The sequence below is a fragment of the Strigops habroptila genome, chromosome 2 (assembly GCF_004027225.2).
Source record: "Strigops habroptila isolate Jane chromosome 2, bStrHab1.2.pri, whole genome shotgun sequence".
Classification (NCBI taxonomy): domain Eukaryota; kingdom Metazoa; phylum Chordata; class Aves; order Psittaciformes; family Psittacidae; genus Strigops; species Strigops habroptila.
Genome location: NC_044278.2, coordinates 11,782,928 through 11,800,725, shown reverse-complemented (window position 1 = coordinate 11,800,725; position 17,798 = coordinate 11,782,928). Strand labels below are relative to the sequence as shown.

Below are 17,798 nucleotides of genomic sequence, written 5' to 3'. Positions count from 1 at the left end.
TCATGTATACAAAGAAAAATCTGTGTTTCTTTTGGGGGAAAAAAAATCCCAAACCAAAACAATTGAGAATAGCAAAACGTTCTCTTAACAGAAACAACCACCCAGAGAGCGTTCCTGCAAAACTCTGGCCTTTCCTGGCAATCTCTTCAAGAGTTGAAACAGAAATGTATTCCCTCCTTCCATTCTGAAGGACATTTCTCATTTGTCTGTCAAAAATGTACTTTGACAGGTAAAAAATATTGTTGTTATTGTTATGGCAATATGACAGCAAAGAATCCAACTCTGCTTAATCTTGTCATTTTAAAGGGCAAAGCAGCAGCAGCAGCAGCAAACTGCAGCATATAAATACTCCTGCAGGAAAAATGAAGCAACACCTCAACAACCCAGAGGGTGATCTGAATTTCACACATGCACATTGAACCTTGGTTCAGAGGCAATCCCACAAGTAACTCAGTGGAGACCCTGAACGATCTGTACAGTTTACTGTTGAATATATTATTAATTTGAAAAGACACTAAGGCTTGTTTCTGACATGGATAAAGGGACTGCTCAAGCCAGACCCATTTCAAAGTCTGATACACAATGAAACGTTAAGAATGTTTAGATGCTCTCACATAGAAGCAAGCTGCCAACACTTAATTACTATAACCAAAGACCTACTAATGAAATGCTTGACCCCAATTCTCCATCCTCTGCTAATACTCAGCTGGCAATATCCAATTAGTATCAGTAATTGTAAACCATTTTGCAATCCCCTTTCTTCTCCACTCCTGCTTTAAGCTGAAGATGCCACCCTGCTGTTCACAAAATAACACACTGGAACATGTAACTGACCTTTTCTGAATTTGCCACCAATCGTTGATTTGGGAGACAAAAGACATTTTGTCCTTTCACATGCCACTGAGATGGAGAATCTGTTCTTCTCCTTCCATTCTGCAACAAAAGTCTGGAAAAGTGCTTTGTCGCTTGCTACATCAATAATAGTGAAACTTTCAGCACTTAAGGGAACAACTGGAAAAGCATCCTGAGAGAGCTGCAGTGAAAAGCCTTGGTCTATAGTGGAATCATCTTTTATCTCATCAGTCTCGATTGAGTCTCCACTTCCAAGACTGACCTGGAGTGTTTTTACCTGCTGCTCTGCATTGTCCTTGCTATTCTGCTGTGGCTTAATCAGCTGCCTTTCATGCATGCAGGTGACTTGTCTCTTCCTTGCAGATGTCATAGGGAAAGAAAGAGAACTCTTTGGAAAAAGTTCTTTGCGGGGTGTTGGAGGAATAAGCCCATTGTTACCATCTGGTGGAACACAGGATGTTGTGTTGCTTCCCCTCAATGGAAGTGTTATGCAGTCTGTTTTCTGAAAATCCAAGTTTTCTGTTTCAATTTCTTTAACCTTGAAAGAGATTTCCAAATCCTGGCAAGTGGGCAAAGGTTCTGGCAGACAACAGCCAGATTTAAAACCTGGATCTTGCTCTTGATTAACAATAGGAGCAATTAACTTTCCTTTCAAACAGGAGCTTACTGAAAGTGGTTCAGTGCCTGAGGCACTAGGCCATTTGTCTAATACATCCTGCAATCCTGGGCTTAGTTCAAAAGAGTGGTCAGACCACACTACTGGATGGGTTTTGCTGTCTAGAGCTTGATGACTTCTCTGAAGCTGTTCACTTTGATCTCCTACTAAAGCCTTTGGATGAGGGTCACTGTTAAAAGTCACTGGGTTTCTTAATCCTGACTGACTGTGAAATGTAGAAGGAAGATCTTCCAGAAAAGACGGGGAGTTTGCATGATCTAAAACTTCAGCTATTATATCAGAGAATGCTGGAGACACACTGTTAGGCTGCACAGGATCCTCATGCTCTTTCTGATTGCCATCAAATTTATTCTGAAGAGGCCTTAGGTTCTGCAAAAGACCATCTGGAGGAAGCAAAGCCTCTTGCTTCTCCGCAGGGTCCTTTCTGTCAGCTTCCGTGATGTGAGCAGCTGAAAGGTCATTGACATTACCAAAGCTATCATCAAACAGCAAGCTATCACTCATATTCAGGCTTGTTTCGGGGATAGGGTTGCATTCTACTTTGCCAATGTGCTCCCTACCAAAAGGGGAGGTTGCTTTATTAAGGTCTTTAGACACACTCTCTCCTTTCACTGACTTTTGGGTCTGGAAATCTTGCAGAAAGCTGTGTAGCTGGGAGTCGGTCACTGAGAAATCACTTCCTTGAAGGAAACGTGCAGATTCTCTTTCCTTCACTATGGGCTGCAAATTAAGGCCCCCAGACTCCAAAAATTTATTACTGCAGTGCTGAGATGTGTTTTTTGTAATATTATTTGTTGTTATAAGACTCGATAAGCCCAGTTTCCTAAGTGTTGCAGCCAGCCTTTCATCAGGAGCATTATCAGTCCGTGAAGTGCTTAGTTTCTTGGGGATTTCCTGCTGTGGTATTGCTGCCAGCTCTGAACCTTGCATTCCCTGCTCTCCTGTGACTCCAGCTGCTCCCTCCTGTTTTATTATCATCTCAGTTTGAGTATCCAACTGGAAGCTATCTTCAAAGTCTTTACGGTCAGAAAACAGATGAGAGGATGGACCATTCTGAACTTTACCTGTATTGCAAACACCTCTGGATTTTACTAGAGAGTCTTTAGGATGACTGTTGGCTTTCTGCAATGCTCCAGCTTGTGGCAGTACTCCACTGGGCTTCTCACTCTCATTTTGGCCACCATTCTGAATCTGAATATGGCAAGATTTATCCTGACCAGGACAAAAATGCAGAGGCTTCTGTATCCTGCTGCCACAATGGACATGTCTGCTTCCAGAGTAGCTAGCAGTTACATTACCATGGTCTAAAGCCATCTGCTGCTTACCCATCATCGTCTCAGCACATCTTGCTTCTGTTTGCATTTTACTCATTTCATTCTGCTTACCATCAGTATTGTTGTTTTTCTGTAGCCTTGCACTGCCAGGTATTAGCAGACTTCCTGCAGTACTGTGTTTCTCCACATTGATGTGTGGATTACCCTGCAATGTACCAGGTGCCTGAAAACACACTTTCCCTTTAGGCACACCTTCATTGGTGGTGGTGGGCTCTGGAAATAATCCTTCCATTTTATCTTTCCTCCCAAGATTCATTTCCCCCACCTGTACAGAATTTGAGACTTGATGACTTCCAGACCCTGTTTCCATAAATTTCTTACTATTTTGGTCTGAAAAAGAATTATCTGTTGAGATGGTGGGGTGGAAAGCAGGTGGCTTTGGTATGTCTATGGCAAGTGTATTTGAAATTTCAAGAAGTGACCTCTGCAGTTTTGAAGCAGTATTTCTCTTCCTAGTCCGGTTTAAATGCATGTCCATGCTTTTTAGCAATCTAGAGGCTGAAGACTTTGTTCTCAATGCTGGTGTTTTTGCTTGTTCAGTAGGGAGTTCTGGAATTGCTCTCCCAGAATCCAGCTTGGGTTTGACCAGAGAAACTCCTCCTACATTTTCATTATCTCTGCACCTATTTGGCCGTTTCCTAGCACTGCACACAATATCATCACTGCCTTCCTCTGCTCGAGCCTGTCTGTTGCCTGGGACTTCACTCTCAAATCTAGAGTTTTCTGTACTACTGCTTAGTCGCCTTTTGTGTCCCTTTTTAATAAGGGATAAGTTTCCAGTTTGAGAACCAAGGCCATTACAACGTTCAACTCTACACCCTTTTTTGTTTAACACCCTCAAAGACTCAGAAGACTGCTCTCCACTCGATCTATGTAGTCTGTCTTCCAGTTCTGACTCACTGCTGATCACAGAAGATGTATCAGTCTCGAGAAAAGACTCTGGGTTCCACTGCACTCCCATCAGTGCCAAATCCTGCTGGAGAAGTCCCCTGGCTTCCTCCACAATGAGGGAAGCTGCTTCTCTTTCAGTTAAACCTTTCATTCCAGCCATCCAGATGCTGCGCACAGTCCGACGCTCCTCTGCTGATTCTTCATCTTCATCCACAGCCCTACGAACACTATGGGAAACAGACAGATGTAAACATTCATGCATAAAATAACAAACAACACAAGGAGATGGCACTGTTCTCCCCAGTCCCATTTCATTTAGCTTCACAGCTTCCTAGCTTCACAGCAGCACTATATCCAAAATATAATGCACTTAATAGGAAATAAGTGGTTCAGTTTTCTATACGTGAATTGATGCTGATGAAAGATATTACTGCCTGCATACCCCAGAAACATTCCCAGGTTTCTGTACCCAAGCGTGTACCCCAGATGGGTCCCACCTCCCTCCTAGGGCAAGATCCAGGGTCTGAATCAATCCTCCTTCCTGCACTGTTTTCCAAAGCAAGGAAACTTCAGGTGTATGAACCAGCCAAGTGTCACAGCACAGTCCAACAAGTGCTTGATCAAGGAAGCTTGTCATTGCACCAACATGAAAATCACAAGAGAATCTCAAATGATATATGGTAATAAATCATCAACTCCTTTGATCGTATGGTGGAGCCGCCTTTTAGAGGCAGCAAAAGAAAAGCTTCTTCAGAAAGCATTAGCAATTCACCCAAGACTAAACAGTGCATTGAAAAGAGGAATAAAAAGAAAATTTAGGTCTCACAAACTTATGCTGCAAATAAAAGATGCTTCTATTAATTTCAAAATAATCATGGAATGACTGTGAGCAGTCACAGAGACCCACAAGTTATTTCTAACTAATGTTTGACACAAAGTACCAAAAGATTGCCATATTATGTTACAGGTTTCATCCTGTAATCCTTCACCTTACAAACTCCTTTACTTGACTTGTGGGCTTAGTGATTTCTCACCTTTTAAATGGTACTGAATTCTTCAGAGCAGTTGCCACCTCATCAGGACTGGCTTTAGCAAGATCAGCCACTGTGACAAAGCCAGCGTTGTAAAGCATCCTGGCACGCTGTGCATTCAGCAGAGACACTCGTACCAGGTCACAAAGCTCCCTGTGAACCCCAAAAGTGAGGCGGCTCTGGAACTGAGAGAGCAACAGCTCCATGTTGTGCCAGCCCAGTCGATTACAGAAAACAGTTACCATTCCTGGAACACAGAATTACAGCAATGCCTTAACTCCAGCTCCAGTTCTACCAAGCTGAATCCATTTTTCCCCCTCATCTGATCTGCATTCACTTTACATTTCTGACCTTCCCATTATTTACAGAAACTAACTCGTGTTTACTATAACTATGACTAGGAACTGGTCTTGCAGAACTCAATCTAGAATTAACTAGTTTATCAGTGAGGTATAATTCTGAATGACACTGTTTTTTCAAAGATGCTGATCTTGAAAGCGTGAAGCACATGCATGTCCTGTAACAGGAGTCCAAGGAACCACACGCTGAAGAAGACAGAAAAAGCAGTGATGAAAAGCACTAAGAGAAGCCACAGATCTTTGAGGAAAGCCAGCACTGATGTCCATAAGAGCAGAACTTAGCCTGTAGATCTTGGCCTTCAGTTACTGAGAGCATCACAGGAGGTAGCAAAGCCTGTGATAAAGGTTACAACTGCAGTTCCCAGCAGATGGAAGGTGTTAAAGAGCAGAGCAAAGATAGTTTCTTACTCACACATTGCATCTTCAGAATATGAAAGTAACTGAAAGACACACATTTCTGACTACTTTTACAGTGATTATAGAATACAACTTTTACCATCTCTTAACTATATGTCATGTCAACAGTTCATTTTACTTCCAAAATTACTTTTGTGAAAATTATGAATACTGCAAATAGAGAATTATGAAACTGCTACAACAAAAAGTTATTTCTACTACCAGAATTAATTTGAACGACTCTGCATCAGTTGGCGTGACCTTTTCATTTTGGGGCTTTGACTCATGCTCAACCCACATACAAGGTTTCGCAAATTGAGCTAAAAATGTCTTAAAAATTGAAGACCCACTTATGGAGTAATAGAGGACTTAGGCATATATCATTCACATGGTGGGCTGTTACTTTTACTGCTACACAGTCCTCTTAAGGAAATGAAGTTCAAGGTGACCTCTTGTTCAATGGTGATAAATGGCCCAGAAACTACTCACACTGTTTTGAAAACTACAAACTTACACTTTCTGGCCAATTAACTTTGCAAGCAGGAGAAAGCCATGTTAAGTCTTAGAGACCCCAAACTTTACTCATATTGAAAGATACTCTTTCTTGATAGAGCAACACTTCAGGATGGACTTGTGCTTATTTCCACACTTAGTATTGAACAAACCATATTCTTGCACAGTACACAGATGATTTTCACAGACCTTAGCATGCTACAGCACTGCTTGATTCCACTCAGCTGGCCCCCTTCCCACAGCACACTCTGTGGTTCCAACTCAAAGCAGGGGCAACCACAGATGAAGCTATCAAGCTGGAAGTGGTCTCACAAGACTGATTGTTGTTAGCACCACACTGTGGCAATCTTATCTGAAAGGAAAGAAAACAGACTAGCCTACAACTCCCGAAATATTTTGTCCTGACAACTCACCTGCATAGGTGGCAGCAGATTGCTGCAAGGACTGAAGCTGGCCACGACTGCAGCCATATTTCTTGGTCATATCCTTTAAGGGAACCTCACTGATTAAATCCAGAAGGGCAAGACTGGTGAAAAACCTGTAGAAGTAGTACACATGGATACAAAATCATCAACCAAGGCACATTAGTGTACATGGCAAAATGTACTGTGATAGCATAGGACAGCATGCAAAAGAAACAAAGAAGGTGGCTTCCAAGAATATCAGCAAAACATCTTAAGCCAGCAGTGTTCTAAGCCCAGAGAAGACCAGATCCAGCCCCTCTGAGCTATCAGCTCACTCAGCAAGAGAGCCAGATCCTGGAAACAGACACAAAGCCTGTTCACTCCACATGTTATAGCCTCTAATCTTTGCACATTCACACCAATCTGTGGCTACCTTTTGTGGATGGCCATTTGTCTATGCTGTTTCTCCGTTCTAGCTATGATTTTGCCCTTTACAGAGCGAGCCAGAAAACCTTCTTCAATCCCCACCAGCTCAGCCACACGTTTCATTGAGGCAGGCAGCTTCTCCCATAAACAGAAAAACTGGTACCAATCAATTGTGGTCCACTCCTCATACACTGGGGTGACCTAAAGGATGGAAGACAATGCAAAAACCTATTTCAGAGAAACAAACAGAACAGAGCTCTGGATAAACAAAAATACAGCCTAGGGAATGTGGTTGGAGCATCCTACGCACTACTCAGAGGCACTGAGTCATAACCATGTACCCTGAAGAAAGTAAAAGCTCTTCTAACCTAGTTTTTTCAGTATTTGTACTGATGAGATCTGACTCACACGGGTACTTTAATGATCAAACAATCTGGAATCCTGGTCAGATTGCTCCCACATCCAAGCCACTAGAAGATTTTTAAGTTTCATCTTTATTTTCCTTTAACAGAACTAAACTTTACGCTGTTTTTAACAAAACTGATAGATAGGTATTAAAACCAGTAGCAACCACACTAACCACTGCCACAGCATCTGATAAAGCAGGAGGGAACATAGCCTTTGCCAGAACTTGCTGAAGCTTTCATTTACCTGGAGTACAAGAAATCTCAGCTTTGATTAACACTAAGAAAAAAACCATCCAGAGCATTCAAACACTTTTAGACAGAAAAGCAATTCTGTTATAGCTCTGTCAGCACAGAGTCAGTGTCAGTAAGAGGAGACAAAATGTCTTCATATCTGTATCGATATACTGCAAGATTAATGAGTTTGAAATAACTAATAGTTCCTGGGGAATATTTAACATAACACAGAATACCAGATGTCTACATAGTTGTAAATCATCCATGCCCCTTCATCTGCTGATAAGAACAAACATTGTTAAGGTTGGGGATTGTCTTCTGTTGTTTGTTGCTCTTTTTTGTTGCAAGTTCTTCTTTTTTTTCTTTAAAGACTAGCAAATACTTGCTTTAATACGCTTGCCTAAAACACAAGGTGCTGGAATTCAGTTTCCTATTTGTAACAAGTAAAAGATTCAAGCCTAAAAGAATTAAGAAGCATTATAGCAGATAAATTCTCTTTAGCCTATAAGGAACACATGGAGAACAATTCTTTAAAAACAACAAAAAGAGCCATAAAAACCAATCAAACCTTCACCCTTGGAAGTGAATAGACTTGCAAGAAAGTGTTTCAGGCTAGCTAATGGAGGAGAATCTCAAGAACATTCTGTTCAACAGTGTATTTGACTTAATATAACATTAGACATGCTGCATTAGACATGCAATGAAAAAGTACAGGGGAAAAAACTCTATTGCCATCACTGTCTTTGATTTATCAGCCTGGTAAAGAGAATCCACTATACTTAAGGAAGCTAAAGACAACTGTCAAGTTTTGGATGATGACTGTGTGATGGACCTCTGGCAGCCATGAATACTAAGATGTTCACTGCAACTCCACCTTGTTTCTTCACTAATCTTCACAGGTTCATGGCTTCCTCTCCAAAGGTCTGAAATAGCATTGCTTAGCTTAAGTGTATGTGCACATGACAAACTTTGGGACACATTCCCCTCAAAAGATTTATCATGCTTCTTCCTTTAGCCCTGGAAGCATTGCCAGGAAAGTAAACCAAATCAGAGATGAATTTCACTGCTACTGAACTGAAGAAAAGCCCACTCATAGGAAGACAGCAGTGTAGTTCTCTGAGGCTTTTTGTAGGCAAAATAGATGCTAAAACCCCAAAAGTTTTCTGAGCTACCATAAGTAATCCGAGATGCAGCCCGCTGATCCCAAACACATAACAAATCGATTTCATGGAGTGTCTCAGAAAAATTAGCATTATTTCACACACCCAAAATGTACAATGTTCTGAAATCTTTCAAAGTCAGGAGTGTATACCTATCTAAGCCACAATGGGCTTAGATGGGTATGCAGCACCTGCCTCCACAATGCAAACTAAGGGAGCAGACTAGTTCTGAAGGACATTCAATTTAGAAACTTTTCTTCATGAAGGATGAGCGAAGCAGAGCACAAAAAACCTCCCTACATTCATGGAGCCCTTGAGTTTTGGCATGACAAAATACAAAACACAGAAGGAGGAACCTACCAGGTAGACAATATGTAGATCATTCTCCAGAACAAAGCTTTTCATAGCTCGCTGCAGGTCAGCAAAGATTTCTATGGCTTCAGTTGGTGAAAGAGAAGAGGAAAGAGTAGCTGAGCCAAGATGTGTTGGATGGTAAACCTTTGCTGTTTAAAAAAAGAAAACAAAACCACAGAAGAACATTGAAGTGCAAGTTTCTGTCTCACTTTGAGGCTGCAAAGTATTTTATAGATATCAATTCTACTCACTTTTCCCAACTGCTTTCTCAAGAAGAAATAGCATATTTTTCCATTCTGAAGGAAAATGGAAACAAATAAAAGATTTAGACTTGCCTAAGTCTAACCTTTTTCAGAGCCTGATCACAAGCTTTGATACCTCTAACTAGTCAGACTAACAGTTGTGATAACTGTTTGAAGCAAAACACTGGAATCCCACCTGCCATCCTGCCTAGGAGTTATCATTTTTGAGTATTTCTTAGGAACACACAATATCTCTTATCATCTTGTCTTACAAAAGAGATACAAACTACTTGCAATGGGGATTTTCAGGGGGATTACCTGACATTACTGTAAGAGTCTCATCCTTAGCCATTCTAAGAAAATCATGAAAAAGTGCAATCATGTACACCAAGCAGCTCTAGAAGAGACTTGCACTCTCTTAGAATGTGCTGGTTCTTCTTGAGAAAGACAAAAATCACAGTCTACAGATAACGTGCAGAAATCCTGCAGTAAAAGTATGCCTTATTAAAAGATATTTCGGGCATTTGTAGACTAGGATGCATCAGCCTCAGAGGTAATAGGCAGAGAGGCCTTCCAAGAACACGTGCATGCACAAAATGTTAAAGCAGGTATAAAGACACCCTTCAGAAAGCTAAAAACTTCTTGAAACACATGAGAACACCAACATTACCTTTCACATCATCGCCAGAGTCCAGAACCTGAATGAATTCATTTTCCAGCAACCAAGCCACACAAGCCTCAATAGGTCCAGTCTGCACTTTGTCTTGTGCTTTCTCATTTCCCCACTTGCCTTCTTTCAAGCTGGATGCAAGGAGAGTGCAAGAAGCGTAGGTCTGCACATCATCTGGAGTGTTGGCCACTCCCCCCACTATGATCTGTTGAAGACAACTACTTGTTCACATTGACAGAGAAGCACGAGGAAGCACCATAGATCAGAGAATCAAAGACATTGATCCATCAGATATCTAAGTTTTAAAGAACCAGTACAAGAGGGGAACATGAGGCAAAGCAACTGCCAACCTTTAAGCAAGGTTTTCTTTACTGGCAAGAAGTTAAGACACCTTAGGTAGAAGTAAAAGGACTAAGCTATGGGAAAGAATGAATTATAAAATCTTATTTTGATAGCAGACATACACATAGTAGCAATTTAGATTTGAGACTAGTCCTTGGCATTTTGCTTTGCCAACATTGTGAAATCCTTTTAAAAGGTTAGAACACAAACTGCAATCTTCTGAAGACATAAAGCAAAGCAGGAAGGAGGAGTTCTCCTAAGGCTGTTCAGCATACTGAAGTTTTCTCTTAATAAATGTGAGTGCTATACCCCACCATTGTTGTCCCAATTGGAAGTGATGTTTTTCCCCTGGATTTTGTTGTCTTTTTGGTTCATAACTGTTTTTTCTTTCCAAGTCATTGCCATGTGTGTGTCTTCCCTGAGATAGCAAGGTGTTTAAATAAGAACTTTCTTTCATGATTTCAATGGATTTGTTCCATGTTATACAGCAATGCTACCAAAAAGGAACCCCCATCTTTTAGACGGCTCTTATGTAGAAAAATGCCTTTAGAAATTCCATTGGTCTGCTAAAAATTCAAAATCTATGCAATCACATCCAAGTTGTAAGCGCCACAGCAGCTTTCACAAGACAGTAGAAGTAGTACAGCAAATGAGCTGTATTTAAAGAGCCTAAGCTCAGTTCAAGACCAAAAGCAACTCTGGAAAGGGAGATGAGCTCACATATGTGGAAAAAAAGATCGTTCTGGCCCTTTCTACTCCTGTAGGAACTCTACAGAGGAGGGCAGGCTAGAGGGAGCAGATCAGGTACCACACCTGCTTGTTCACCAAAAATCTACTTACAAAACTTCAATCATTTCTATGCAAAAGAGGTAGACAAGTTGAGGAAGGAAATAAGGGACCTTCCAAGGTTCTACAAATGTCATAATGGCCTAATTCAGTCTACAAAGTCTCTGGCATCTGTAGTTTACAAGCATCTCCCAGTTAACACTGTCAGGTTGCATCTGCAGAGTGATGCTTCATGTACCGCTGTGTGTAGTTTACATGCAGACAAAAGAAACTTCCACCATCAGAACTAATAAAACTCACAATGTGTGTGGAACAGGTTGCCCAGAGAAGCTGTGGCTGCCCCATCCCTGGCAGTGTTCAAAGCCAGGTTGGACGGGGCTTGGAGCAACCTGCTCTAGTGGAAGGTGTCTCTGCCCGTGGCAGTGGGTTGGAACTGGACGAGCTTTACAGTCCCTTCCAACCCAAACCATTCTGTGATTGTGTGATTATTTCTGCCTGAAGTTTGAGCATATCTAAATGTATAAGCAAAGCTTAGTAACCCTTGTTTGATTGTGCTCAAGTCCTAATCTGCAGCAAGCAGAGACTGAATCATACCAAACAAAATGCTAAATACTGAAGCAAGCTGGGCAGACTCAGGTAATTTTCTTCTGAAGCTGCTTGGGTTGACAAGGAAGGAAACAGAAGAAAAAGAAAGTGCACAGATAAACACCTGATGGTCTCACAAAAGAAACCATCCAGTTCTAACCCCCCTCTGCATGTCTTGTACCTCAAGTATTGCTCTTTTCATGCTAGAAGCAACACCTTCCCCTTCTCTTCTAAACAAACAACTGCGAACAGGCTTGAGAGATCCCTGAAGTAGAGCAGTTCCTTTCGATCTTTCTGAGGGCTTGCAAACTAAAATGCTCTCACCTATAGGGAAAAACAAAAACACACAAACAATGACCTACGTATCACATCTTAGCAGTGTGATAGCTTTTCATCAAGAACATATTAATGGAATGGAAAACCATAGGTATTCTTTAAATAGCTGAACACCAAAAAAAAGATACACCTTTGCAACCTTGAGTGGAGTATATCCATTGCTATGTAAGAACTCCACGGATATGCAATACTTAAGAACTAAAAACAGAGCAAACTTCAAGTTACATTATGCTGGTCAGGGTCTTGCCAAATCATCTAAGGAGATTCCATAGCCTCTCTGTTCATCTGCTTTGCTGCTGAACAACTTTCGCTTCTTGCTCTGGAATGGGCTGGAACTATAATATACAGTGGCATCAATTTTTCTTCTACGCTACATTATTAAAGTGAAAAGATTCTTGAAAGCAGGAAGAAAACATAAAAGCTGCACAGCACTTCAACAGCTTGGTTAAGTCAACCAGCTTCCGCTCCTGAGATGAAATAACACAAACACCAAAGTAATTCAGAAATCCAAAGTTATTAATCTAAGTAACTATGCATTCTCTGAACTTTCATATATGCACATATACCTCCACACACACATCTTAAGTATCCTGATTGGATACTTAAGATCTTAAGTATCTTAAGTATCTTGAATAGTTTCCACTGAAAATACATCTAAATATACCTTACCTTAAAATGCTCTGAGACATCATTAAGTGAATCTCTTAACTACGCATGGAAAATGCAGTGGTCACATAAAGGAGATCTTTTCAACAAAGCCATTACAGAGGGTTTAGTGTGTGGTGTCTCTGCCCATGGCAGGGGGGTTGGAACTAGATAATCTTAAGGTCCTTTCCAACCCAAACCATTCTATGATTCTATGATTCGATGAAACTAGGTCCCTGGGAGATCTAGCCTAGTCAGAAGCTTTGCCAGTTGGCACAGGATAAATGAATTATGGGTAGGACAAGCTTGCCTTTGACTAAGAAGAGAGCATTAGATATGATTAGCTGCACAGTAAATATCATGATAGGTTTCTGATAACTTCTAGAGATTGTCTGGACACCAAGGTACTTTTGGTAGTGGGTATCTTAGTAAGATCCTAGGAATGTTAAGTTATGATAAAACCATAGCTGTGGTAATGCTACCGTAATTAGCAAGTCCAGAGGTAATGAAAACACAACTGCGCTTAAATTTAATGAGCAGAATAAATAGCACAAATGCAGTGTAGGTGAGTAATGGAATACAGCTTAAACATGATTACATAAATGAATTACAGAATGAAAGGCATGCTCAGAGGATGTGTCTCTGGGATCTTTTTTATCCTGTCAGGTGAAACTTTTTACCTTTGTTGACCATGTACTTTTGCCAGAGCTGAGAGTACAGAAGATAAACTGCCTGTAAGCATTGTTTTGTGAAAGCAAAGCTTGTTTTGATTGCAGCAATAAAGAACGTTCCCTTATTTCAAAGGTGGATTCTGATATGACCTCCAACTCCCTCTGAAAACGTTGACTCTTCAGTGTGATAAATGTAACAGAAGATGGGTATTCGCTTGACTCTACATTATCTGACAGTCATTCAAGACTTGGAGGAAACTCTTTCCCAAGATGCAACTAAGAACTTAAAGTCAGTAATTGCAACCCAGTGAACAGTGGTGATGGTGGTGGGGAACTAAGCTGTTCGAAGATCCCTCATTCAGACAAGAGCGGAAGTCTAGGTTAGCATTAGACCAGACGAGCACCAGAAGACTCTGGCTATCTACTCATAGAAGTCCATTAAAAGCAAAAAAAGGCCCTATTACATTTCTAAGTTGTGTTCAGTGATTGTGAACAGCTTTACCTATTTCACCTTGGGAACGTGACAGTTTTGATGAATACAAAAATAACCCAATTTCATTCTCTAAAATGATGGGTTTAAATTTCCATCAAACTAGAAAAAGCAAAAAAATCAAAACCTGAGACAATCCAACACTACAATGTTGGGAGGGGAGGGGGAAGTCAACCCAACAGCATTTCTGTGCTGTCTGTCAGCTGAATTTCATATCCATGTAAGGCATTTTTTCCAGCTGAAGTTGCTATCCTCCAGTGTCCCTACTCTGTGAAAGAGCAGCAGCTGGTAACGTAGCTTTGTGTTCTCTCCAAAAGACTCTGCGGAGTGGGAAAAAAATGGTACATTTATGAAGCTCATCAGCAAAACTCAAGCGCTTACAGTGCAAAACACAGACACATCACAACTGTAAAAAAAGGGTTCTAATTATTGTATCTTGAAGGGGGGGGAAGAAACTTCAAAGAATAATGTAATTTTACACCTGCCAACTACACTCAAATGACAAAGTCTGTACAATTTCAGAATACAGCATGCAGCTGCCTTTTGCTTTAACACATGGGGATAGCTCCTAGAGATATAGGTCGCAAAATGCTCTGTTGCTATGCTACTCCAGCAAAAATAGAAAGTGAAATGTAAGAACAGTCTGCTTACACAGGGTTCCAGCAAGCACCAATCACACCATCAGTAGGGCAAATCCCACTTCCTGCTTCTGTTGAGCTGCTGATTCCCTGTTTATAGTTGTATAATAGAATTTTTCCAAATATCATCCATGAAGACAAATTTCCATTGCAAATTAAAATAACAGGCAGGATTATTTTGTTGAACATCAACCAGTGCCGCTGTATGCATGAAGACCCCATCTTATCCATGAACCACTGCTCCTCTTTCCCCATTCCAATGTTGGATTGCTACTTTCAAGATCCATAAAGGTTATGGTTAAGTTAGTGGAAATTTAAGAAACCCAAATCAGAACTTCAGACAACAAAAGAAGTTTTCAAATTCTAGTTGTAGACTTTAAGTGCACTTCTTACATTTCAGGCCTGTGCAATAAGAGTTCACCATAAATATTTTCACTGAAACTGTAAACGCTTTAGTAAACTGACCATGGATCATGGATCCCAGACCATGGACCCCAGAACTAAGGCATATGAACAACACAGCCTTAGAAGCTAACAAGTATTCAAACCAGAAAATAGCCCATTCCTGAAGTAACTGATATGTAAATACCAAAGTAAGTCTTACGCAGTGAAAAGAATCCCCTGGGAATTACAATTTTTACTCCATTAATACCAAACAAATTCATCTTGATTAACTTCATCATACTGAATACCAAAGGAATTCATCATGATCAGCAACTAATTGCAAAGCACTGCCCTGGATTTAATCAGGTTAACACTGTTCTTAGAGAATGTTAATAAAGCCTCTGCTTACCCTCTGTGTCTACTCCTTTCCTGCCAGCCCTTCCAGCCATCTGCTTGTAAGTGAGAATGTCCAGCAGTTTGCCACCAAACATGGGAGTTCGTATAATGACTCTGCGTGCTGGCAAATTCACTCCAGATGAGAGCGTGGAGGTTGCTGCTAGGACTCTGATCAAGCCCTGGCGAAAGGCTCCTTCAATGACGTCCCGTTCATCAAAAGTAAGACCTGAGGAGAGATGACTTTCAGCGAACCTAGTAAAGGTGAGACTGCATTTAAGAGCTAATAATATTACTGGCCAGCAAGGGGAAGAACAAACTGAATGAGTATTTGCCGTTCAGTGTTAGGAACGGGACTCACACCACCCCCTCAGTTAACTTCTTTCAAACTGTAAGTGAAGCAAAACTTCACCATTAAGTTTTTATTACTCAACTGACAGTAACAGTTATAAACTAGCTTTTCTAAGGTTCTTGTACACATCATAGCAAGATGAACAATTATCACTACATATCTGCAAGCAGTGCAAGTAAGACACAAAAAAAGAAAATAAAAAGAAGCAAACTGGATATAACAAACAGTAGGAAACTAGGAATTAGTCATTTGCCATCCTAACCCTGGAATCCTTCTTCATTATTTCCATTCTAGGTTAGAGGTCTAATATGTATCTTTCTACACTTCCTTGAGGGCTTCAGGCCGATTTTATTCTTAAGAAAGAAATCCACACTCAAGCATTTGGAATTACTTGCACTACATATTCAATGCCATAGATAGTGTTCTCTCTTCCAGAGTCAGTCTCTCAGTGAATCAACAGGTCACATACACTAGTACTAACTTCAGTAAGAAATAAAAGATCTAGCCATAAGCGTTTGCAGCACATGCTCTTTTTATTTATGTTTTCATTGTTATACTTCTTCTATTTACTCATCTATTTCAGTCTGAAGTTGAGGAAAATTGCTCTGAAATACTCTGGCAGCTTTAGGGACAAGTTGAAAATGCCTGGGCTGCAAAGCTGCTGATTTTTCACCAAAAAAAAATTTCAGTTGTGTTTAAAAAGTTGCTGTTACCCAACACAACCGAGAGAAGATTTATCGTAGCAATGAGTGAATTCAAGTCTTAGGCCACAGTAAAAGAATTTCAAGCTTATCTCCAACTGTGAGGTTCTTGAAGCATTTTAATTCACTCGCAAGCTACAGAAGGCTTCAAAAAGCAACTGGTAAATTACTGATAACTACAGCAAAAAGAACCCATAACACTTGACCATCAAGACCAAGAGATTCAGGAATACCTGCATGATGAAATGCCACTCCCCATGGTAAAGTACGTTGGAGCACAGAGTCCAGGCCTGAGACAGAACGCTTTAGCTGATCCAGAACCTCATCAATCCCTTCTCTGTCCACAACCACTGGGGCCAGGGCTGAGTTTTTTCCAGAACCTTGAGATAGAAAATATTTTTATAGTTTCTACTTAATTTTCATTCAAGGCACTGTGCATCACACTTCAGTCTTCTATCAACTACGTTTCTCTTACTCTCAGTCTGTTGCAAACTGTAGAACTCCCTGGCAATGATGTCTGCCAGCTTCTCACACCAGTTCTTGGATGGACAGAAAAGCAGGACTGAATGGCCACCACAAACAGTCTCATAACACAGGCTAACGACATGGTCTTCATCTCCCTGAATTGAGACAAAATATTTTCAATGCACTCTCACACTGAATGGGTCTTGTAAATGCTGTCATTCTTCTGTGTCACAGTATGAATCTTCTACTTCAAGTCATAAAGAGGAGCAAACAAAGAAGATGGAGCACTGTATCTTAGTTTCTCTCTTGCTTTGGGAAGTCCAAGCACTAGTATGACCACATTGTTGAGGAAAGCCCTAGATCTACCCATGAACAAATTTAAGGTTTTAGGTCTTGCTTTCATAACTCTGTTTCTGAATGAAGGCCACACTACACAAAAAAAATCACTGCAACCTCCATGTCACGGCTAACAGCAGTGGTGAAGAACTAGGAAGAGTCTCAAGGGAAAAACTTCCTCTGCAATAACTAAGGAAGTCTTATCAACTAGGATGTCTGAACTAAAGGCATGAGATATAGTTTAAGCATCCCCAATAAGATGCATGCAACAAGCACTGCTGACCAAAGAATGCAAGCGGAAGGCTTTTATGGATACTTACATAGATGTGCATGCAAACCCCTACTGTTCACAGCTTGCCTTTTGGGTTTTAAGATCCTAAGAGAGGGCCTTCAACTGATCTGTTTTGCTTGGCTAAGCCAGATTCCCTTCCAGCAAGCAAAGGAGGAAGAGAAAAATGCAGGTGCACAGTAAGAAATAAAAAGCACTACAATGCAAATGAAAACAGGGGAGCAATGGCAGGAACTGCATATACACAGCAAAAGATCAGTAAGGATTCAGACAAATTCAGCAGAATTGGTGAGGTCGAGGCTCAGAGACAAGATAACTGCAGTCAACTTTGTCTTCAAGTCAGATTCAAGAAACTTCATGTGTGTGAGTGTGTTTTGGTTTGGTTTTTGTTTAAATCAGGAGGGGACAAACCCCTCAATTTTGTTCTCAGTTTAAC

General features: G+C 40.7%; 1 protein-coding gene across 1 annotated transcript in view; it reads right to left on the bottom strand.

Moving 5' to 3' along the window:
* POLQ (DNA polymerase theta) overlaps positions 1-17,798 on the bottom strand; it is a 54,063-nt gene that overhangs the window by 21,206 nt on the left and 15,059 nt on the right. The window contains exons 7-16 of the mRNA XM_030472032.1: positions 16,748-16,892; positions 16,506-16,652; positions 15,236-15,448; positions 11,844-11,986; positions 9,950-10,154; positions 9,044-9,186; positions 6,890-7,083; positions 6,466-6,590; positions 4,788-5,031; positions 835-3,980 (exon numbers count right to left, since the gene is read on the bottom strand). Coding sequence (XP_030327892.1) covers positions 835-3,980; positions 4,788-5,031; positions 6,466-6,590; positions 6,890-7,083; positions 9,044-9,186; positions 9,950-10,154; positions 11,844-11,986; positions 15,236-15,448; positions 16,506-16,652; positions 16,748-16,892 — 4,705 coding nt within the window. The remainder of the gene's footprint in view (positions 1-834; positions 3,981-4,787; positions 5,032-6,465; positions 6,591-6,889; positions 7,084-9,043; positions 9,187-9,949; positions 10,155-11,843; positions 11,987-15,235; positions 15,449-16,505; positions 16,653-16,747; positions 16,893-17,798) is intronic.